This window comes from Podarcis erhardii, assembly GCF_964252035.2.
Source record: "Podarcis erhardii genome assembly, chromosome: 17".
Taxonomy (NCBI): Eukaryota; Metazoa; Chordata; class Lepidosauria; order Squamata; family Lacertidae; genus Podarcis; species Podarcis erhardii.
In genome coordinates, this window is record NC_138515.1 from 28,672,576 (window position 1) to 28,697,753 (window position 25,178).

A 25,178-nucleotide genomic window follows, 5' to 3' on the forward strand; every position below is an offset into this window, starting at 1 on the left:
TCAGTCTAGATTCACCTTGGCTGTCTTGTGGGCTATTAAACATTATTTGGGTTTATGTGGAGTTCAGCAAAGATTTTCAAAAGCATCATACAGAAATGTTATAGAACTGCGAACAGGTTAAAGATAATAAAGTGTCTGCCTTTTAACCGAAGGAAAACTAAACCTTAATGTGTTCATTTCCTTTTAACACAAAATAGCCATAAAAAACAGGCAATTATACCTTGTACTTCCAAGCTCGCCACTTAAAACTGATAATCACCAATGTTCTGTTTGATTAATCTTTTAATTCAGTAGATTACAGTAGCTGCAGCAGTATGTAACTTTTTTATCACTGAAGTGTGAATATTCCTATCCCTGGGTTCTTTATTCATCCTTCAACAATAATTCCCCACCCCCAACCTTTGATTTTCTCGTTTTCTTCCAGCCTGTGGGCTTCGTTAGTTTCGACAGTCGCTCAGAAGCAGAAGCTGCTAAGAATGCTTTGAATGTGAGTATTGGTGCCATATGAAAAGCTTCTGGGTTGTGTTGCAGCAGAGCTGCAGTAGCAGCAGAACAGTCTGGTGGTGGAACTTCTCCCGGCCATGTAGCACTTGAGACTGCAGATGGGGATCCTTAAATGCTCACTCATGTGAAGAACAGAGCATAGGAATTTAAGAGACGGGGATGACAACGAACAAAACATGATGCAAAGCTGTGCAGAGTATTGTTACAAAGCCGTTCCCGACATAATAAAATCGCACCACGTTTTAAAACTGGAATTGTCCAAAATTAACAGCAGCAGCAACTATAGTGCAGGCAATCCTTAAACCCAGAGCAAGCTTAACCCAAGACCTCCAAATACTGGGAGGAAACAATGTGTTTTAATTAGGTGATGGAAGCCCATCAAGGATGTGGACATCTGTACCACGGTTGTTAGAATGATTGGACTTAGCTGAGATGGCAGAGTTGGCTATAGCTGGCGAATTGCCTGTAGCAGGAAATAGACAATCCTTGCCATTGATGCCACCTGGGTTTTCAGTGGCACCCTGACTACATATCTGTTCTTTCAGGGAGACTGCTGCTCCACCTAGGACAGGCTGAATGCCTGGTTCCTATAACTGAGAACCACCCACCAACAGGACCAAAGCTGTCTTAGTGTTGACACCAGGCCTTAACCGGAAAAGGGTCGAGAGAATGAGGAAGTGCTGTACATACAGGGGCCACCTCAGTTTTCAGAGGCCTCATTGCGTTGTGTGGAATGAAGCAAGCAGGCTGCAAGTGTGAGCCACAGTTGAGAAGGGATGAAACATCACCTCAGGCACTACGTTGCCAAAAACAGGAGGGAGCAGTATCCCTGAGTGTTTGTGTTTTACTTTCACCTGTGTAGATGGGGAGTATTTTTTGCTCTATAACACTCACTTTTTCCCTCCTAAAAAGTAAGGGGAAATGTGTGTGCGTCTTATGGAGCGAATGCAGGCTGCGCAGCTATCCCAGAAGCCAGAACAGCAAGACAGATTGCTTCTGAGATTCAGAATATTTTTTTTCTTGTTTTCCTCCTCCAAAAACTAGGTGCATCTTGTGGTCTGGTGCATCTTATAGAGCGAAAAATGCGGTAGAATATTGCATTAGTATTTTCAGTTAATAGCTTAATCCCCAGGGAGAGGGATTTTGCAAGAAAGTAGAAACTTTCCTGCATTTTGTGTTACCATCCTCTATCCATCATAGTAAAGGGGAATTTTCCTATTATTAGTCATGGATTATACAGGGCAGAAAATAGCCCTTCTAGGGGAAGCTGAAGGAAGTCTTATAGAAAGAAATCTGTGACAACAAGGTGTAAACTGTTTTATTTTCTTGTTTGTTATGATTTAAAAACAATAAAAATTATGCGAGAAAAAAAAAAAGAAAAAGAAAATAGCCCTTCTATACTAGGGTTGAGGAGCAGGAATATTATGCTATTGTGTGATTTTTCTGAACGCCTTAGTCTTCCTTCAGGTGGCATTAGGTGGAGCAGATGTTCCCTTTTGTGTTCTGCCAGCTCAGATATTGTTGAGTGCAAACAAAGTTCAGCCAAGTTTAATGTACCTTTAAAATGTGTTGGAAAGACACAGGGTTTTTTTAAAGTTCTCAGTGCAGGAGGATGGAAATTAGTTCAGGACTAACATAGCTTAAGAACCCAATTTGTTATATCTGTTGTGATGAGTTATCTCTCTTTATAGGAGATTTGAATTGATATCTTACGTTCACACCTTAAGTACAGAATCCTAATAAACAATTTTGGGGTTCTGTTTGCCAGTCCATATGCAAAATGCTAAAGCATACCTCTAATCCCTGCTGGCAGAACTCTGCTTGGTGAGGTTTGTCAGGCCATCTGTTATTTTTGTGCTTGTTTAGGCTAGCTTTTTTCTGATAGGTCAGATTTTTATTTCTTGGTTTTGTTTAACTGATGTACCTGTCTCTGTCTTAAGCATATTATATTGTTTTATAGCTGAATTTAATAGTTGTTAGTTGCATTGAGTAGTGCCATGAGCGCTGAAATTATAAGGAAAGGCCTTCCTTTCCTTATTATAAGGAAAGGCGGCAAAAATTTCTACGATCTCTGCTGCAGGTACCCAACTGTGTCCCCAACTCCATACTTCTGTTAGAAGCTGGTGAATGCCCAATTTCAGCTAAAGCATGGTGGGCTACCCTAAAACATTGGCTCAGGATTTCAGTGTTTGATCTAGGGAAGGGTTTGTACCAACACCTGACCAATGAGGAATTTGTCAGCAAATGGCAGAAAACCATGGCTCAGAAAGCCACCTCTATTGGTCTGTCACCCCCCCCCCAACTGTATTACCTGGGTTATGAAGGCGCCCAAAAGATGTTAAAGCAAAGATTATGGGATAATGCACACAGTGACTTGCGATCTCGATCACACGCAGTCTGTAGTCCGCTGGCAGTAGGAGTACAATATGGGCATGTCTTTAAGTTAACATCTTACATTAAAAACCTGACAGTACCAAACTATTGAAGGCTTTTCACCAAAGCCAGACTAAACGTCTTTCCTTCTGCAGTCTTGGATGGCAGGTTGAGAGGAGTTCCCTACGAGGACAGACTTTGCTTGTGTGCTCAAGACATCGATTCCATAAAACATATTTTGTTGCACTGTGCAAAATATGAGCAAGCCAGGGCTGAACTGATACTACCCTTGCTGGTACCTTTCCCGGGAAAATCAGAGGCTCACTATGTCAGGCTCCTATTGGAAAACTGGACAAACGCTAGAACATTAGCAGTGGCAAAGTTTTTATCGGTGGTTGCAAGAACCAATGATCCCTAAATTCTGAACAAAATGCTTGTTTAACCTGGAGGTAGGCTGTATGAATTTTGTCTTGCTTTGTAACGATTTGTTGGGTCTCTGGACCGTAATAAAGGTTGATGATGATGATAAGGAAAGGCTGCTGGATCAGGCCAGTGGCCCCATCTAGTCTAGCAACCAGGGGCCACTGGCCAGATGTCCATGGGGAACTGCAAGCTGGACCCAAACGCAGCAGCACTCCCCTCCTGCAGTCTCTTGCAACTGGTGGACTAGTTATATATAGCCATTGGAGTTTGTAGCCATTGTTGGCTTCATGAACTTGTGTAATCCTCCTTTAAGCCTTCCAAGTTGGTGGCCATCACTGCCTCTCACGAGGGCAAAGGACTAGGACAGGGGTCAGCAAACCTTTTCAGCAGGGGCCCAGTTCACTGTCCCTCAGACCTTGTGGGGGGCTGGACTACATTTTGAAGAAAAAATGAACAAATTCCTATGCCCCACAAATACCCCAGAGATGCATTTTAAATAAAAGGACACATTCTACTCATGTAAAAACATGCTGATTCCTGGACCATCCGCGGGCCGGATTTAGAAGGTGATTGGGCTGGATCCAGCCCCCGGGCCTTAGTTTGCCTACCCATGGATAGGAGGATAGGATGCCAATGCTAGTATAAATAAATACATTCAGTAGAAGATGGGGGATGTCTTTGCTACGTGACTGACTTCAGACCCATTGATTTTAGTAAATCTTATACATGACTAAGCTTTCTGCGGCTCAGGGTCACTGAGTGAGAAGCGCAAATGGCTTTAGTTTTGTGAAACTGCTCCAAGTTATTCTTTTAAATGTTCCTGCGTAGGCTACCTTGTAGGAATTTTGCCTGATAATGGAGTTGAAACAATGCAGCTCATTGATCTTGTCAGCCTCAGGTTATGGATGAACGCAGACAGATATCTAAAATGTAGCTGCCCTATGCTGGGGAGGAAAACCCATCCATGCCCGATGTGTCAGATGTGAAGATAATCTCTTGGTGTCGTTGCTGTCAAGTGATGACAACTCATATGTCAGTTCTCTCTACACATTGGCAATCCTTTAAGTTGTACCCAGTACTCAGGAAAGCAGTAAAAAAGAAGTGTGTCTCCAGGCGTATGAGGAATGAGTTTCCCTCAAAACTGATCACCCCCAGCAACACCTTGTTACTGGGGAGAAGCATTCCTGAAGAGTAGAATGCCTTCTCTCCGACACTGATTTTTGTTCATTTTAAAGTACTGATTCTTTGTCTTGTGTGGGGTGGGAGGGGAGTTAGCTGCCGGGAAATATGTTCTGTGTGTACAGAGTTAACCTCATTATTGATGACCCTCAAGAGCAAAAATATCTTGAGTGCAGTGAACAATTTTTCAGACTAGGATAAAAAGCATGCAGCAAGTACTCTGGTTCCCTAGTCTGTTTTCCTGTCTTCATTTTTTATGTACAATGTCTTCTTGGCTCTGCTAATCTTCGGGGATAAGAGTGAAGCAGAGCAGGATACAGACTGCCTTATATGGTGCTGATACTAAAGATGTTTTAGGAATGTGACTTGCTCTAAAGCCTATGGCCCCAGTTTTTGCTGCCAAACAAATTAGGTCATTTAAACTTCTGAGGTTTTAAAAGGACATTGGAACTTTAATTTGGAACAAGAAACTGATGTTTTTTTGTTGAATGGCTCAGACTCCCAGGGAGTCTAGGTTTGTAATTTTTTGTCAGGCTTCTTGACTCTTACTTGCTGGTTTCTGGCTGCAATGTTTTTCCCCCTGGTTTAAAGTGAACAGGGAAACTTTTAAGGCAGGGGTCAGCAAGCTTTTTCAGCAGGGGGCCTGTCCACTGTCCCTCAGACCTTGTGGGGGGCTGGACTGTATTTTGAAAATAAAAATAAAAATGAACGGATTCCTATGCCCCACAAATAATCCAGAGATGCATTTTAAATAAAAGGACAGATTCTACTCATGTAAAAACACAGATTCCCACACTGTCTGTGTGCCGGATTTAGAAGGCGATTGGGCCGGATCCAGCCCCCGGGCCTTAGTTTGCCCACTCATGTTTTAAGGCCTGCTAAAAAACATATACCGTATTTTTCGCTCTATAAGACGCACCAGACCACAAGACGCACCTAGTTTTTGGAGAAGGAAAACAAGAAAAAAAAATATTCTGAATCTCAGAAGCCAGAACAGCAAGAGGGATAGTTGCGCAGTGAAAGCAGAAATCCCTCTTGCTGTTCTGGCTTCTGGGATAGCTGCACAGCCTGCATTCGCTCCATAAGACGCGCATACATTTCCCTTTACTTTTTAGGAGGGGAAAAGTGAGTCTTATAGAGCAAAAAATACGGTACATACTTCAGTTTGCATTAAAATAATACTGGTCCTAGAATACAACACATGTGAGCCTCACACTTCACTGGGCATGAACAATGCATCTTGAGGTGAGGTGAATTTGTACTGTGAAAAGTTAATGTTCCATCATAGTTGGCTCAGGCATATTTTCCATGACGGAAGGGTTGCCACATTCAGCCAAATCAAGAAGCAACCATGCTTTTCCTTGGACTGTACCATTTCACATTGTTATGTATGAATGCTTCCTTGTGGTGGTAGTGGTGGTGAGCTCTCTAGAAAATCAGCACATCTCTCTGGGCTGATAGCCACTGGATTGAGAGGTGAGGCAGTGACGCCCACTACTCCAGCCTGGTTTGGGATCTATTGCCCCTGGACTCCTCCCTCCCAGATCTCCATTGGTGACCATTCCATGTGTTAATGTATGTAATTTGATTGTACTTGTTGCCATCTTCTTTCTGTGGCATCTGTCACCTTGAACCTTTTCAGAAGCAGGACTCAGGGTCCTCCTTAAACAGCGCACAGTAGGACCACCTTTTAATCCCAAACTGCCACATGGGACACATTTCAAGCCCACGTTTCTGTTGTAAACATTGTCTGGAACTCTGTCTTCAGGAGAGGAAGCAGCTGTGGGGAGACAGTCCCAGGGGGAAAGTGTTGTCGCCTTCTCTCATTCGCAATTTCTGCCCTCCTGGTGTTTCTTTTCAATACTTTTAAAGGCTGAAGCTGATGTTGATCTGTATTGTAGAATTAATTAGCTAGTGCCCCGGGTGAAGTCTCCAGAGGGGCGCCATTGAGGCTCCTGGCCTATGTGTGTTTGTACTCAAATGCGCATGGGTGGGTGTGCGCCAAACTGGGTCTTTGATCCAGGTGAAATAAAGCCTAGTTTTGCCTCTTGCTGAATGCCAAGAGAGAGTTGAGCAATATGTTGCTAGATGTTGCCTCATTATAGCTAATTAGAGGGTACCAACAGGGTAGTCTGCAAGAAGATCAAACCTCTCCATGCTTAAGGAAATCAGCCCTGAGTGCTCACTGGAAGGACAGATCCTGAAGCTGAGGCTCCAATACTTTGGCCACCTCATGAGAAGAGAAGACTCCCTGGAAAAGACCCCGATGTTGGGAAAGATGGAGGGCACAAGGAGAAGGGGACGACAGAGGACGAGATGGTTGGATAGTGTTCTCAAAGCTACCAGCATGAGTTTGACCAAACTGCAGGAGGCAGTGGAAGACAGGAGTGCCTGGTGTGTTCTGGTCCATGGGGTCACGAAGAGTCGGACACGACTAAACGACTAAACAACAACAAAACAGGGTAGTCTTTTTAATGGGTTATTGGGTTATTGGGTTTTAGACCCAACATAAAATCTCATTTAGCAGTACACATGCAAGGAGGAGCTCTGTCCTTGGACTTACACATCCCATGGTCCTCACATGCATTGTCTTCTAGTAGGCAGCCATAATCTCAGAATTGAGTCACTGTTTGTCCATACAGCCACAGCATTGCTTAGTCCTGACTGGGAGCATCTGTCTGTGGTAGAGGTCTTGGAGATGCCTGGGAATGGACCTGCAAACTTGGCATGCAAAGCATTGCTTTACCATGGCCCCTCCCTATGTTGCCCTCCTTGGCACAAGACTTTGGAAGCATCTCTTGCTGGGGCAGTCAGCTCTGCAAATCTATTATTGTAGGGCTAGTTCTCTTTCAGGCGGGTAAACCTGTATCTGACCTGTATGCCTGCAAGTGGGGAAATCACATGATTGAATTCTGTACGCTATAAAAAAATGCCTTTGGTGGGAGTTGGGTGTGGGGTTGTATTTTAAATCACACTAAGCCTCTGCCTCACTGTTGTAGTTATGATTTATTCATCAGGGACCCTTCACTATCTATTACTACAATGGGCAGATAGGGTTCAGAGGTTTCCAGAATCTGGGGTACAGATACATGGGATTTCCATACTGAGCTTTGGTGGCTGAACGGTTCCTGCCTTTTTTCCTCCGTTCAGCGTAATGGAACACCAAAGCTTACAGCTGCTTGTTTTTTTTCTTCACAACCTTAATGGACTCTTTATTTTTGTCTGTAGCTTATTTCAAGAATTTGCAAGCCCAGCTAACATAATTGTGTGTGCTTTTAATTAAAAATGAGAGTGAAGATGTCAAGCTTTATTTATTGCCTCATCCCACAAGTTTTCTCTCAATATTTAATTTCCCAGAGTCCGTCTCCCTAAAGATTCACATTTTCATAGGCCTTGTTTATCTTCTCCCACTTCTCTTGTTGTTAATTGAATTCATGACATCAGTCTTATCCACCCACCCCAAGTTGCAGTGTTCTGTTGGCAATCATTGTTGTAGTGATGCATAGAAAAATTAGGTTCAAACAGTAGTGTCCTGTTTCTAGGACCAACAAAAATAAAATTCGGAAAGCATAGGGTGTGTCATTTCCTTCTGAGTCTTATGTTTGGGGCAGTCAAACAGAGAGCAGCTTGCAGCTCTGATTCCATCCTGGACGGCACACCGTATGGAGGTGCACTTAATATTTTTTGTCAATGCACTAAACAAACAATTAGTTCATCTCCAGTTTTAATAAACATTCAGAATGTTTGGAGTTGCCTGTATAGGATAGCAATGCTTATAGGATATTGGACAGACTTACGAAATTATTATTGAATTATTGTTGTCATCCCCTGCTCAGAGTGGCTGGAGAAACTCAGCCAGATGAATGGGGTATAAATATTATCATTAGCATTGTTCTGTTGAAATCTACTTCCTCAAAAGACTAGAAGTGTCTTTCCCCAATATTTTATTGAAAGGCTCCATAGGAAAATATTGTACATCTTCATTATGGATCTTTATATATTTTCCTGACGGGTAACATAAATGATTGTCTCTCTGCATTTGTATACCCTTTTAAACAGGGAGAAAAGTTTGTCTTGATCTCTGATAGGCTAACACGTCTTAATTTCTTCAGCCTTTTTGTAATGGACTTGTTCCTAGGCCATCTACGCCCGTAAATTTCTCGTGAATCATTTTGTCACAATTCTCCTTGGAATTGTGGCGGGTTAAACTGAAGAAATGCTGCTTCTTAACCGAATCATTTTTGCTGGTGAAGTTTCTCTTACGGAGCCTTTTGAATGCATCATCCCACCCCATTCTGTCGTATGCCTATTTAAGGCAGTGGATTTGGGTTTGCATTTCTCAGGAGGATGTTATGCAGACTTGGCACCATGTTTGAGGGTGCCCTGGGCAAAGTGCCCTGATACACACACACACACCCCAGTAAAATTTATCAGGTGGTGGGCCTGGAACATTTTGTTCTTTTTTTTATATAAAAAGCTTCTTTTACTAGGGCAGACTGTGAAGTGACGTGCTGGCTGAAGCTGCCCACCGCTTCCACTTTCCCAGAATACTTCTGGGTCCTGCTATGTCATGCCTGGTGCTGATCTCAGACCTGATGCCGCGCTCCTCTTTCTGGATTTATTTGCTTTGTATGATGCTGCTCCTATTGTATTCTCATGCCGTATGCAGTCTTGTCTGTTACTTTTCAATTTTTTTTGCATATAATATTTTATTCAAACATTTTCACAATAACCTTCAAATCAAATACCGTATTTTTCCGTATATAAGACTAGGTTTCCCCCCTAAAAAATAATGTCCAAAATTTGGGGGCATCTTATACATGGAGGCCATCTCTCCCCATTTTCTTAAATCGGAGGCCCCCAAAATAGGGAGCGTCTTATACATGGGGGCGTCTTATAGCTGGAAAAATGCGGAAATTACATTGTTTCATAAGCTGATTTCCTTCCCTGCACTCTACATTGTTTTTACTCACACCTTTTCCGCCGCATTATGTCTTTTATCTATTACAAAAGGTTTCTCTATTACAGATAAGTCTTGTCCGTTACTTTCAGTGCAACTTGCCCGCCGGGATATCGCTGCAGGAAGAACTAACTCTCGTTCTTTCTCTTTCTGCAAAAAGGGAATCCGCTTTGACCCAGAAATTCCCCAGACGCTCCGGCTAGAGTTCGCCAAGGCCAACACGAAGATGGCCAAGAGCAAATTAGTGGGGACACCAAATCCAAGCACTCCTGCCACCCCCAACACTTTACCTCAGTTCATTACCAGGGAGCCGTGTAAGTATGTGAGAGTGTGTCTCTGTGCTTCACCATAAAAGAGCAAGCAGTGGTATGTCCCTTGGATAGGAATGCTCGACTTGTCTGCAAATTCCTATATGACCTGTCCTGATCTCCACCTCCTGGACTAATGTGTGGATTGGAGCGTAGCAGTTCTTTGGATTTTGCAGTTTTCCCCTGTGGCGAAACAGGAAGTGCCTGTGCTGCCCACCTCTGGTTTTGGAATCAACTTTGAGTGAGATCTTGCCCCAAATTGGTGCCAATTCTGGCAGCAGGGCAGGCAGGGTACTCTTGGGAACTTCCGCCGCCCGAGGCAGCGGCCTCACCCTGCCTAATGGCTGTTCCGGCCCTGCACTTCTCTGAATTTTTGGCAAGTTTAGCTACAGTATTTAGGGAGCATTTTTTAGGGTACTGTGGCAACAGTCTCTGTCTTAGAATGTTGGCTATAAAGTGGAGACAGGGGAAATTTCAAGCAAAGCAAAAGGAGTGTGCAGGTGTGTGAGTTTTGAGCCCCTTCTCCCCAAAGAATGCTCCCCCTCCCCTTCCCCCAAGTTGCTTTCCCCCCATGCCAGACCCGAAGGCTGTAAATCAGGACTCCATAGGGATGATCTGGAAGGTGGAACGTATTTGAACTTCCAAAACGCTTTTGATAAAAGTGCCTTGCCATGGACTGCTGAAGACATTTGGCAGTCATGGAATAAGAGAGCAGATCCACATAAGGCAAAGTGATTGATAATAGGAAGCAGAGGGCAGAATTTTATGTACAGTTGTCTTAGTGTGTGTGTGGGGGGGGGGGAATAAGCAGTGAGATCCCCCCCAAGCATGTGAACTGGCACTATTTAACTTGTTCATGAACGATCTGGAGATGGGGCAGCAGTGAAGTTGGCAGATGGACACCAAATTATTGAACATCTGGCAAAGCCTGAGTGTGTCTTAAAATTAGGCGAATGGGTAACCAAATGTCAAATGAGAATTTAGTGAAAGTAATAAGTGGTGCATATTGCAAAAAAAACAAAATACAAAGCAACTTTTCTGTCTGAAACCTATTATTTCTACTTTTCCACTTCAACCGGCAGCAGAGTTGCACTCAGTGCAGGCCAGTGTCATTCCCGTTTTCCACAAAATGGCCCCAGGAGAATGGAATACTGTTGTTTCCATTGAGCCATTTTGCGTCAAAAGGTTTGGGCTATTCTGCTGTTTCTCCTTATTTACACATGAGTCATTTCCTGAATATCTTGGGAGCACTCCATCTATTCAGAAACATCTAACCATCTAACATCTAATAGCCAAATTTGCTATTAGATAAACTCACGGTGCGTATCACGTGTGTCATCCCATTTGTGCCTTGGCTTGCTCTTTGCTGGAATACGACTGTCACGACTACGTGACAGACCTGATGTCCTCATTTTCGAGAGCGCAAGGTAAAACTGCCTGAGAGGGAAAAGCAACATAAATGTGTAACATAATTTTGTATTTTATTTTCTCTATACGTTTGCTAGAATCATGAAAAAGTAGCTTGAATAAGCATAGGAAACGGAACACATTTGGGATTCCCAATTTTGGAAAAGACTGGTCCAGTTCATTTATCACATTAAACTGTAGTTTACAGCAAACCATGGTTTAATGTGAACGAGCATTATGTGAACAACCCAAAGCAAACTGGTTACTGCTTGTGGCATGTTTCAAGGAGGCAAACGATGAGCCCAGGCTTGGACAACATGTCTTCCAGACAGGCTTGTTTCGTGCCCTGTGTGGAGCATGTACCGGGAAGCTGCTTGGTTACAGGGGTCAGCAGACTTTTTCAGCAGGGGGCCGGTCCACTGTCCCTCAGACCTTGTGGGGGGCCGGACTATATTTTGAAAAAATAATAATGAACGAATTCCTATGCCCCACAAATAACCCAGAGATGCATTTTAAATAAAAGGACACATTCTACTCACATAAAAACACGCTGATTCCCGAACTGTCCGCGGGCTGGATTTAGAAGGCAGTTGGGCCGGATCCGGCCCCTGGGCCTTAGTTTGCCTACCCGTGCATTAAACCTTGGTTTGTTTTAGGCTATGGTTTGATGTGATATGCAGTTCACCCCTGTATATCTCATAGATTGAGCAAATGGTCATCACTGTAACACTTTGGCTCATGTTGTGTATGCTTGGAGGCTTGTTCATTTTTGGCCCCAGTATTGTTCCTGGTTCAACAGAGGTTTGCAGTACATTTTAATACTTGAAGAACCTGCAAAATCAGTTTTACTGGAGACAATGGTAGGATGAAGAAAAACATCAACAACAGCACACACATGTAGACACCACTACCAATAATGATTGTCTTCAACTCTCTTTAGAATAGTTGTCAGTCTCCCAGAGTATTCATGTGGTGTGACATTATTGCACCGGATATGTCATATTTCTCATAAAGGGGTGATTTTGTAGCTGAGCCAATGCGACTTTTTGTTGTTTTGCCTGGCTCAACCCTTTGTTTCCCATTATACATTTCACATATTGGGAAATGGCCCCTGGGACGCCCAACGATGATAGCATTCCACCTGAACACGTGACACGTCATAGTCCCTGACCCCAAGGAGCTTGCAACCGAAATGTCAACAGAGAAAAGAGAACAGGGAGAGGACGAAATGCCAGAGGCGCAAAGGGAGTATGTGTGGCTGCAAGTGCCCTTTCTGCAAGTTCCAGCAGAGCAGCTTCCGAAAAGAGGGGCCCAGGTTACATGGCAGCGTCCCTTAGTGTTGCGTTCTTGCTAAACTCCTCCTGGCTCACATATTTCGGGGAAGGTTCTGGAGCTCTTGGGTGTATTTATAGGCTTGTTGCTCTCTGCTTGAGAATGACCGCAAAGCTTAGGAATGAATGGCGGAAGGGAACGTTGTTAGCATTAGCCCTTGCCAACTTTTCACTGTTTATCTTGCTTTTAAAACCAACAGGACAAACACTTAATCTCTGCTGTAATTAAAGTGCATCCCTGTCAGCTCCCACTGGGGCTTTGCTTGGATGTTCTCTGCCATGGTGTCTTGCGGGTGGAAAAAGAGGATTTCTTTAAATCTGAGGGTAGTGCGGATGGCTCAAGACTCCTTCAGTGAGATTCCAACCTTCCCTGATGCGTTGCCCACCTCCTCTCATACCTGGAAGGAAGCTCAGGGGCACTTGGGCAAAGCAAATCGTGATAGGAGGAGAAGTAACAGGTTGATAGTTGCCAACTCTACCCTTGGGTAGCCAAAACAGCTGGGGAGGGGAGCAGTCCTAGCAGAGGATCACATCCCCTTCTTCTGTCCCTGAGTGGGAGTGAGGGGACAATAAGCCACCCACTTCTCCCTGACTGTTGTGGCACCAACAGTTGGTTTTAGGGGGCTTTGTTTGGTGGTGGGAGGGGGGCAAAAAAAGAGAGGTTGAGTTGATGCTGGGCTTGTAACAAAGACCAGTTCCACTGTATTGGAAGAAATGGATCAAGCCTCTTCTAACCTCAGAAATAATTATTATTATTTATTAAATTTCCATGCCACCCATAATAACATGCACATACCCCAGGCCATGGGGGACGCGGGTGGCGCTGTGGGTTAAACCACAGAGCCTAGGACTTGCCAATCAGAACGTCGGCGGTTTGAATCCCACGACGGGGTGAGCTCCTGTTGCTCGGTCCCTGTTCCTGCCAACCTAGCAGTTTGAAAGCACGCCAAAGTGCAAGTAGATAAATATGTACCGCTCTGGTGGGAAGGTAAACGGTGTTTCCGTGCGCTGCTCTGGTTCGCCAGAAGCGGCTTAGTCATGCTGGTCACATGACCTGGAAGCTGTACGCCGGCTCCCTCGGCCAATAAAGCGAGATGAGCACTGCAACCCCAGAGTCGGTCATGACTGGACCTAATGGTCAGAGGTCCCTTTACCTTTTTACCCCAGGCCATAGATTGTTTAATTAGACAAAGGCCCGGGAGAAGAGAAATGTATTTGCCTGGTGCCTCAAGGTGTATAATGAAGGCACCAGGTGAGCCTCCCTGGGGAGAGCATTCCACAAACGGGGAGCCACTGCAGAAAAGGCCCTACCTTGTGTTGCCGCCCTCCAAACCTCTCATGGAGGAGGCACACATAAATCATTCTGAAATGAAGCCGATTAAGGTTGAGATGCATCTTTCCTCACTACCCACTAGATTAAGTAAAGTGGTAGCTTGTTCACAAGCTCTCAGAGAAGACAGGGAGCTGCACTCATGCAGCCCAGCATGGCATGTGGATTCTGCTGTTATGGAAACGTTTGGTTCTTGGATGTTTCATATACAGAATGGTGAAGTCTAAGCTGGCAACCGGGAAAGAGGTATTTGGCGCCCGGTGGTTGGCTCAGTGGATATTTCAGCTCTGGCATGGTGGTGCTTATGAAAAATTCAAGTTCGGTGCAAGGCATTGTTAGGGAAAAGACTGAAAATAAAAAACTGCCTGTATGATAATTGCTATTTTAGTAGGATTGCATTTGAAGTGTGTACTTTTCAGGTGACCTATCCCAAAAGGTGATCTGGAAAAGGCACAGGAAACTGCAACCCAAACAGTCAATGGATAATTGCACCTTTCTTTTTGCAAAGCAAGAATGGAGCTGAAATTATGAGTAGTTATCCTGGCTGCCCTAGATTCGTCTAAACTCTTCAGGGACAGGTGACTAGTGGAGATAGGGGGAAGCACTGGGTAGGAGGCCTTCATCGGTGGGGGCAAAGGAAAGAGAAGGAATGTGCTGGTATTGTAACTTAAATAAGGTACCTGAACCACTGATATGTTGTTGTACTGCTGTGAAAGGGTAGAAGAAAACCTTCATTATCATATAGACTCTTGATTTTGTTCTGTGCAGAATGGCATTCTGTGTGCCCCCTCTCCCTCCCATTCTTAAGATAACTGGATTGTTTTTAATTGGGGAGACAAATGTAGTGGGGTAGCTGAGACTAACCTCTGAGTTAGGAAGTCCTGAGTTCAAATCTTGACTATGATTGGCAGGCCAAGAACAACCTTGGCTTCACATTGTGGTTTGAAGCAAGCTATGATCCCTGGTTTAGATGTAACAGGCTACTGTGGTTTGTTGCCTAGGCTCACACCAGGGGAAGAGCGAAGCGGGAGCCACCAAGGCAACCACGGTAAACAGTTAACTATGGCTTACTATGATGTGTATCTAGATCAGGATGCAAAGTGCCACAGCCATAAGAGTTCATTCGCCCAGAGTCTGTATTCTTTCATCAGAATACTTTTGAGTGGCTCACTTTCCGCCTCTTAACAACAGCTGTAGACTGCCTTGCATTTCTTTCTCCAGCCGACAAAACGCCCCGTTTCCTTTCGGACAATAACCCTTTTCCTTAACGTAAGTTGCAAACTTTGGCGCCCTAACTCAGAGCAGAATTTTTGTACCTGCTCTTCTGATTCCATTTCCTAAGGAGAAGGCAGAGGGAGTCGGAGGGACCTCCTTGAGCTCTGCTTGTGTTTGCCGTTTTGTTTCCTGCATTTGCTGTTTTTATAACCATGAACTCTCCTTATTCTTCTCTTGCAGATGAGCTCACAGTGCCTGCACTTTACCCCAGTAGCCCTGAAGTGTGGGCGCCGTACCCTCTCTACCCAGCGGAGTTAGCACCTGCTCTACCCCCGCCTGCTTTCACCTACCCTGCTTCACTGCATGCCCAGGTAATTTATACCAATCAGTCACACCTTCACCCACGTTATACCACCTGATCCTCTCCAGTGCACCCCAAATGACTAACACCTGTCTGGCTAACAGGCACCCCAGAGAGATATTAATGATCACATCTCGATCAAGCTGACGCATTCTCCTTGGGACAACTGGGGACGGAGTTAGGAAAAATTGACAACACCCCACTGCCTGATAGAACCGTGAACACCTTTCTCTCCTCGAGTAATTTCACTTCCGTTCACACGAGGCAGCGAGAAATACCTGCCGGGTCTTTGCACACATATATACCCCCTTGTATATATGGACTCTGCTTCCCAGGCTTGCCTTTGCCACAGTTTGCTTCAAAGTTCCAAGGCTGAATTGTCTTTACAACGGATAAGGGGAAGGTGTGCAAGAGCGTGTTTATATACACGTGTGTTTCTAAAGCCAGAGAGAAGGGAGGTAGATGGAACAAAAGTCTGTCAGAGGACATGCACATGGCCTCTTAAGTCACATGGGGGAATTTGCATTGTAAGCAGTTACCGTATTTTTTGCCCTATAAGACTCACTTTTTCCCTCCTAAAAAGTAAGGGGAAATGTGTGTGCGTCTTATGGAGCGAATGCAGGCTGCACAGCTATCCCAGAAGCCAGAACAGCAAGAGGGATTGCTGCTTTCACTGCGCAGCGATCCCTCTCGCTGTTCTGGCTTCTGAGATTCAGAATATTTTTTTTCTTGTATTCCTCCTCCAAAAACTAGGTGCGTCTTGTGGTCTAGTGCATCTTATAGAGCGAAAAATACGGTACTTCATACACGTTCTGAGCTGTAGCAAAACGAAGTTACCGAGCAAAAACTTAACTGCAATGTGCGTATGACCACTTGTAATCCAGTTGCCTGAATTGTTGTCCGTTCCCAGCGAGTCAGAGAAAATCCTGAATTGTTGCTTGGACATGATGTTGGGCTACAGAAGAGCTAATGAAGCAGCACTTAACCCAGATAATATGAGATGCTGACAATAGGCCTGTTGAGCTGGGAAGGAGCGTTCAGGCTGTTTTTCGATGCAGGTCACACTCCGTCAGGAAAAGCAGGTTTACAGCTTATTCCCTTTGATCCTGCTTTTGTTACTTGATACTCAGAGGTCATTGGCAGCAAGGAGTGCCTTTTTTCCAGCTCCATGTTGGCTAGCTGTTCTCTTTTCTAGTGGCTAAAGAAATAAGTCATGGGGCGTTCTTGCAGGCTTGGATATTGCAGTGTGCTCTATGGGGGCAACCTTTTGATAAATGTCTGAAAGTTACAGCTGCAGAAAATAGGCTCTTGTCCAGGAGAGGAGATTATTACACCCATTAAAGAGCTGAGTTGGTTCTCAGTATCTGGCCCATTTCAGAGTGCCGGTACTGACCTTCTAATGCCTTAAAGAGCCTGGATTTTCAGAGGTTTGCACAGCCTGCATATCTTAAGACATGATGGGGAAACATACAGATGTGCAACTGAGATACTGCTTTGTGAACCTAGTTAGTGGAGGCGTGGGCGATGGCAGTGAGATTTAGAGTCTGCCTTGGGAGGCCTGCAAGGCTGACACTGCCCTTTCCCAGCTTTTAGGAAACATGTTAAGGTCTTCCTGTTTGGGTGGCCCTTTTTGGTTCTCTGGAGTTGGAGGAAGAAGTTGCTTTTGTTTCTCTGCAGTTCTGCTTGGTTGGTTTCAGGCTCTGTTGTTGCTATGTGGTGTTCTGTGTTCACTGAAGTGATGATTTCATTGCCACTTCAAGAGGCCGACAGGGCTGATTAAGCAGAGTATACATTTTTAAATATATCTCTGTGCCAAGAGCTTTGAATTTTATTGCATGGTTTCACCCAGTCAGAAATCTAGGAAGGAAAACCCCCTTGCCTCTTGGCAAACTAGTCTTTGTAACATTCTTTTGAGGGATCTTATGTACACTTTGTTAAATTCCCACCTGGTGAATGGCTTTCAAGCTATTGGGGGGAAGCTCATAACCCCCCCTCCCCCCCTTCGGCAAATGCTGAAATAAACATGTTAAGAAGTAACCTGAAAATTCTGATGAAGTGTGCATGCACCCGAAAGCTTATACCCAGAACAAACTTAGTTGGTCTCTAAGGTGCTACTGGACAATTTTTTAATTCATTTTGACTGCGTCAGACCAGCACGGCTACCTACCTGACTGTGGGATAATGTAACACATGATGCATTAACACAAAGATCAGACATATTTTAGAGTCGGTATATGGGTCAATTGAACATTTCTCTTTTTTTTTTTTTTTAAATAATTTTTATTGGTTTTACAACATAAACAAAAAACAAACAAACATAACACGACTTCCCCAAACCTCCCCTTCACTGCATCCTTATTTTAAAATTTTTTAGCAATTCTTCATCCCTTTTTATATTTAATTCTCTTTAAAAATTTTTTTATAGATTTCAATTTTTTTAGCTGTAATTCTTTGTATCCAATCCCTTGACATCTTAACATTCCGTAATTTTACAACAATTTTTAAGGTAAATTTTGAATTTTTTCCAGTCCTCTTCCACTGTCTCTCTCCTCTGGTCACGGATTCTGCCGGTCATCTCTGCCAGTCCCATAAATTCAGTCACCTTGGTCTGCCATTCTTCCAGAGTAGGTAGTTCTTTAGTCTTCCAATACTTCGCCAAAAGAATTCTTGCTGCTGTTGTTGCGTACATAAAAAACGTTCTATCTTTCTTTGGAACCGTTTGGCCTACCATGCCCAAGAGAAAGGCCTCTGGTTTCTTTACAAATGTCCACTTAAGGATTTTCTTAATTTCATTATAGATCATTTCCCAGTAGGCCTTAATCTTCGGGCAGGTCCACCAAAGGTGATAAAAAGTTCCTTCACATTCATTACACTTCCAACAATTATTGTTGGGCAAATGGTATATTTTTGCAAGCTTAACTGGGGTCATGTACCACCTATAGATCATTTTCATTATATTCTCTTTCAAGGCACTACATGCCGTAAATTTAATGCCTGTGGTCCATAACTGCTCCCAGTCAGCAAACATAATATCATGACCAATTGAACATTTCTCAGTAAGGAGATCTATTTTCCTGCCTGTAACTCAGTACCACCTTGGTTCTTGTTCCGGAAGTCCATTCAAGTTCTGTAAACGTTCGCAAACCAAGGCTTCCTGCACTCAATCAGAAGCTGCAGAAGCAACGTCCAACGTTTGGGTTCCAAAGAACGTCCGCAAACCAGAACACTCACTTCCGGGTTTGTGGCATTTGGGAGCCAAAACATTCGCGTCTCAAGGCGGTTGACAACCAAGGTACGACTGTAGTTTTAAATTCTAGTAGGAGGATGTTAGGACAGTTTAGTGAGGACTGAACACAACATAACCACTAGGTTAGGTTTGAGGGGGGCGGGCAGGGAGCAGGTTTTCACATAGAGATGAAATACGGTTCTAAAACAGAGAACTTTAGGAAACCTCAAGTAAATATCTCATCCCCTAAATCCCGACTAGGTGTTGTGTTTATTCCAGCCTCAGGAATTATGATCAAGTCCTAGTGTTTACAGCTTGATGAGAGCTCTTAATCTTCTTTAGTGCCTGGATTCATGGACCTTGGTAAATTCTGTGGCCACATGGACCATAGTTAAGATAGCCTGACCTCATTCTGTATGGTGAAGCATGATAATATCATCTGATGCTTCTTTAATCCAGGCCATATCTCTTCTTAAAGTCCATCACTGGTAATCAGCCTGAATGCACCCAATGCTGTATAGCATTGTTGAAACTTAAGTGGCCTGACTTGGGAGGCCAGCGCAAGCTGTTCAGTGCTCTTGAAAAGAAGTATGCAGTGTGCATTATTAAAAGACAGGAATAAAGGTTTGGCCAGGCTAGCTTATGCCATGATTGATTGACTGATGTTGCAATCTGCATAATTTCTGGCCTTACCTGTAAAGATTACAAGGAGATAATACAACTTTAAATCTTTCAAATGGAATGCCTTCTGGCAGTTGTTTTTTTTTGTCTCCCATGAATATTGTCTGTGGCTAAACCAGTTCATCCTACACGAGTGCAAAAGGGCAGGTCCCTACCCAGATAGTTGACAATCTGTAATTTGTCATGAGGAAACCACAGAGGAAGGGGAGGAAAGTGGAGGCAGGACTTAACAAGGGGAAGAATGTGTCTTATTCCAATGGCGAAGCCTTGGGCTTAGTTACAGTGGCATGTGGGGACCAGGGGTTTTCTAGAGCTTTCTCTGGAACAGTAGTCCTGAACCAGGGCATTTAGGCAAGGGCTTAGCTTTGATGGCACACGAAGCTATTGCTAACCAGTTGTGTGTGTGTGTGGTTAAAAAAGAATCTTACAGCAGAAGTCAAACTTATTTAAAGTTAGGCACCATCATTCTGCTTTGCTTGTTTCTCCTAGAACAGGGGTGGTCAACTCCCAAGAGACTGTGATCTACTCACAGAATTAGAAACTGACAGTGATCTACCCCCTTTTGGGGGGTTCAGGTCAAAGTTGTTGAGCCTTTTTTACCAGTAGATCACAATCGACCTGTTAGACATCCCTGTCATAGAACACTACATTTTCTTACCTTAATTGAAAATCTAGTGGAAGACAAGATGCTTGAAAATGTCCCTTTCCTAAAATTTCCCCACTCTGAAGCCTGATTCTCTCTTCTTGGTTAAAAGTAGCAAGCACCCTTTTTATTTTTTGAGAGGCACTTTCGTTGCTGGAGAGGCAGCCACCTAGGAAGCCATTAGGGTTCCCTGAGTGGTCCTTGGCCCACGATCTGTAGCTAAACCAGTTCATCCTACAAGAGTGCAAAAGGGCAGGTCCCGAACCTGCAATATACACACCAAGAAGCAGATATCTTATTCTTTTCTGGCACATTAGATAGGTCAGGTTCTTGTGTCAGCTGCCTGGGCTGGAAGTCACAGGGTAAGTCTCGCAACCCTCATTTTCAGGGATGGCCCCAGCTTTGCGGAGGCGGGGATGGTGTGTATTCTCCTCTGCAATTTTCCAGCCGGGTTGTGCTAACGTAATACACAAAACTGAACATGAAGACGGGAGTATGATGGCATTCTGGAGGAAATGAAACCTTTGCCCAAGCCACAGCCTTCCTCCTCTTAAAAGGGAGTAAAAGTTTCAGCCTGAAAACTTGGGGAAAGAATAAATGAGAACGTAACCAGAGCTTGAGGAAAACAGTTTCTGACATGGAGGGAAAGGGGAAATAAGCTTCAAATGGAACACTATCTTTTATTCACGACCTGCAGTGGGGCGGACTGCGAGCGCACGACTGAAAATAACCCCCCCCAAGCTCCACACCTCTCTGGCAAAGTGGGAGGCAGGAATGCCAAGTAATGTATGTTCTGTCACAAGGACTTTTTCTGCTCGCTGAACCTTGCTGCCTGGGACTGCTAATGGCCCCTGAGAGCTGGCGCACTCTAGTTAAAAATTAACAAACAAAGGGAGGGAAAAGTAATTAAATATGGATGGTGGTAATCGCTGAGGAGCATGTCTGGCCCGAACTGCCGCACGCTTGAGCGCTCCCGTGCAGCTCGCCACATCCTGCAAGTTTAGAAGAACCCTGCGGTGAGCTTCCCGGGAAGATTTGCCCATTAAATCTTCGGGGAGGGGCAGCTGCGCTAGGAGGGGATGGGCGAGAGCGCAAGACTTTCAGGCGGACACAATGGGAGACCTGTGGCACAAGCTGAGGAGTGATGGAATGGCGGCCAGGGAGGAATTTAAAAGGGCAGGTCCTTCTTGGCATCATCTTTCCTCAAAATAAAAGGCTTTCCGTAAGGTGTTGCAGATCCCTTGCATTGCATTGTAAGGGCTGCAGAGTCAACATGCATTGCAAAGCTGGGTGTGTGAGTGTTTATTGTGGATCGCCTTGCTGCAAACTTCTTGTCTTTATCAGGTTTGGTTTGTTCTTCCTCCGCTTGGAAGTATTCCATTACTGAAGGATTTGTCTCTTCTCAAGCCCACCACTTTCCAATCTCTCTTTTTACTCTTTCCCTTCTGCCTTCTCCACTCCACACTTACTTTTTTTACATGCGTGAACTTCCTCTACCCCACGCCATCCCTAAATGCACAACTGCTGAACTGCTCTAGGCAGCAAAACAAACTAATCCGTAACTTGCACTTTCTAAGAGCTCTGAACATTCAGGGGACAAGGCGTACAGTTTGTAGTGCTTCTGATTTCCACACGCCAGGCCATATTAGGGTACTTTGAACTGTGATCTCCCTCCACAACAGGCCCACACTGACGACAAAGATTCTAGCTGGGTGGTTTCCTGCTTGTGCTGAGAATGGGAGCTTGGGATTGCTTGGGAAGAGAACACTACTGACTTCCTGGGTAGATAGCAGTTTTAGCACCTAATGCACTTACCCCAACACTTGGGATTTTTGCAGGTAGCTGCGTGTCATTTACATTTTACCTTTACCCTGTAGCAATGGTGAGGCTTAGCATCACAGCTGTCAGTCTTCCACCCAAGGTGGGCTGTTAATGCATCAAGCACAAGATGTGCTGCCTTAGTGCTCAGACCTGGCCTGGATATGAAATTGAATCCACAGTGAAGTCCAAATCAGAAATATGTAATCGTGTCATTTGCATGTTGCTGGTAGATCTAAATGTACATATTGTGGAGTTGCTGAGATTTCTTCATAGATGTAAAACTGGAATAAAGGTAAAGGGACCCCTTTTAAACTGAGCTGGGGGTGGGAAGAACACTGGCAGGAGCTGAGGAGAATCCGGTTCAGAACAAAACTCCCCTCTCCTTGGATGAAGATGATAAAATTGAATAAAAATTAAATGGGGAACATGTTAAACTAGGCACTGTGAGTGCAGGGGCACAGCAATTCAGAGAGGTCGACACAGCACAAGTTAAAATAGTAAAGGTAAAGGGACCCCTGACCATTAGGTCCAGTTGTGGCTGACTCTGGGGTTGCAGTGCTCATCTCGCTTTATTGGCCGTGGGAGCCGGCGTACGGGTCATGTGGCCAGAATGACTAAGCTGCTTCTGGCGAACCAGAGCAGCGCACAGAAATGCCGTTTACCCACTGGAGCGGTATCTATTTATCTACTTGCACTTTGACATGCTTTCGAACTGCTAGGTTGGCAGGAAAACTGGAATAGTACTATCCAAAGTGCATCTCACACTGGATATGTTCCTGCTTTGTTTTCTTCCTGTTTTTAGCCCTACCTACCTCATTTCACATGATGTCATTTCAGTTGCCATTTCATACATTGTCATCACATGTAGATATTCGCTGTTCTGTCCAAAATGACTCCCTGAACGTCATGCAATTCATAAATTGTAGTGTTGGAAGGGACCCCAAGGATCATCAAAGTTCCCATTCAAGAGCAATTGGGCTGCGATAGACCTCCATACACTCTGTCCAGGCTTGTGCCCTGGGGAAGGGTACTTTGGGGCTGCTAACACAACAAAAGCAGTGTGGAAGGCATCAGTTACAAGTTCCCGGTCTTTGCAGCCACAGCAGGCTCTCGGATTCTCCAGCGGATTAACATCCTCCCTGGAGGCGCCCCCCGTTATCTTCCATTACAGAAGGATGCGAACAGCTAACGTTGGAGAGGTGGATGTCAGAAAACCGAAATAAAATTCAAAATGGCCTTGATAGAATGGTAAACTGCAATTTTTTATGTGTGGGGAGTTCAATCCTCCTCAAAATGATTAAGGTTTTAAATGACCATTTTAGGTTATATTTTAGTGATCAAGATTTAATATATATTTTTAACTGCTGCTATATCTATATCGTCTCTATTATACCCAATTGCAATTCAACGTATTCCTGTTGTGTTTTATGATTTTCCTGATATTCTGAGTAAGCCGGAACTGGTCTGTGACCGTAATAATAAAATTCATTCAATCCTCCTTAGTTTGCACATGCAAGAGGTTTCCTCAAGTACCCAAATGCTGCAAGAAGCAGGATTGAACTCCCTGCAAATCAGCCAGTGTGTGAGTTCAATCCTGCTTGGTCGCTGTTTGCCGTTACCCAACTCCTATGGGCCATCATTGACAGATGGATGGTACCACTCACACACCACACCCATCCCTTGATGTCATTATGATGTCAGATGATTGACTGGTGAGTGGTTCTGCCCTCTTGTCAAAATTTGCCCAAGGGGAAAGGGAGGAAGAGATAAAGCCAAAAGCTTCCCTACCCCTGTGATGAGAGGTAATCGTTCAATTTGATTGTGCGGCTAGTCAAATCTTATCTGGACAGCTTGCATCCAATTCCTGGCATGAAACTTGGAGACAAACTGGAGTTACTTCAAAGGGGGCAGTGAAGATGGCTGGTGGGAAAGCAGTCCTGTGCAGAAAGATTGAAGGACAGAAGCCTTGAGGAGAGATGTCATAGCACTCTTCAAAATACTTGAATGGCTCTTACATATAGAAGAAAGACTCATTCAAGACTAGATTTAATGTTGCTTAACTTACAAGGGATGGGGCGCGGGTGGTGCTGTGGGTTAAACCACAGAGCCTAGGGCTTGCCGCTCAGAAGGCCGGCGGTTCGAATCCCCGCAACAGAGTGAGCTCCCATTGCTCGGTCCCTGCTCCTGCCAACCTAGCAGTTCGAAAGCACGTCAAAATGCAAGTAGATAAATAGGTACTGCTCTGGCGGGAAGGTAAACGCTGTTTCCATGCGCTGCTCTGGTTTGCCAGAAGCGGCTTAGTCATGCTGGCCACATGACCTGGAAGCTGTACGCCGGCTCCCTTGGCCAGAAAAGTGAGATGAGCACCGCAACCCCAGAGTCGGCCACGACTGGACCTAATGGTCAGGGGTCCCCTTTACCTTTACTTAACTTACAAGGGTGTAAATTTGGAGAAACTTGCTGATGGTAAGAGCAGCTAAAAATCGAAACTTCTTAGAAGTCAGGGGGGCAGGGCTCTTCCTTGCCTGAGGTTTTAAAACAAGCTGGTTGGTCATTGACTGGGGATGCTTCCCCCCAGTTGTACTTCAGGGTTCGAGTAGGATTCAAATGGTGCTGTTTAAGGACAGATGAGCATTCAAATTCACACTTGTTCCATATCTTCTGTCTCCTTTCCTCCCCACTCTCCCTGCTTCTCAAGTACTGGGTTTGTAAAATTTCAATCAGGCAGGTTAATCTATTTTTAAAACTTTTGATCAAGTAACAAGGTTCCCTGATTAACTAGGCAAACATAAGTGTATTTAATTTTTAAAAAAAACCACACACCATTTTAGGAAAGTTGTTCACCGTTTTCTTGAACACACAAGGAGATGCCTCTTTGATTAATTAAGGATGGTGCTTGCTGCTTCATCTAAAAGCATGCATTGCCCCCCGAAACTATTTTTATCCCTTTGCACATTTAATTCGCATTGGATTCCTTTAAGTTGTTGACAAGTCCTGTCAGATGTACAGATCGTACAGTACTGACTGGCCCAACAGACCTAGAGGCAGAAAACTCTGTAAGTAAAGGCCTCTTCATAATGTTTTTTTCTTCCTCCCTTTGCATTTCTTCAGTGAAACTGAGTTGGAAAAGGGTCAGGTGGTGGTTCAGGACACTGTAGCAGTTTCTGCCAGGACTGCTTTGCACGCCGCACCATTAAGCATAGCCTTTAAGACTTCTGAAGCATGAACGAGACAAGCAAATGTTTTGAAAAGACTTGTGTGTCACGCAGGACTGGCTCGCTTCCCTGTCAAATCTACATGTGGGTCTGTTCCTGGGTGTAGTGGGGAATAGCCCCAAGGAATTATGGGAGTTACTTGGGTTCTGTACAACCTCTTGGTCAGAGACTTCAGGGATACGGCTTGCGTCAAGGTGTAAA

The 25,178-nt window shown here is 44.4% G+C and overlaps 1 protein-coding gene across 1 annotated transcript in view; it reads left to right on the top strand.

Annotated features, from left to right (window-relative positions):
* The window catches only part of RBPMS (RNA binding protein, mRNA processing factor), a 74,996-nt gene that overhangs the window by 36,146 nt on the left and 13,672 nt on the right, over positions 1-25,178 (top strand). Inside the window, 3 exon segments of the mRNA XM_081845584.1 lie at positions 425-487; positions 9,600-9,753; positions 15,271-15,401. Of these exon segments, the coding sequence (XP_081701710.1) occupies positions 425-487; positions 9,600-9,753; positions 15,271-15,401 (348 nt within the window).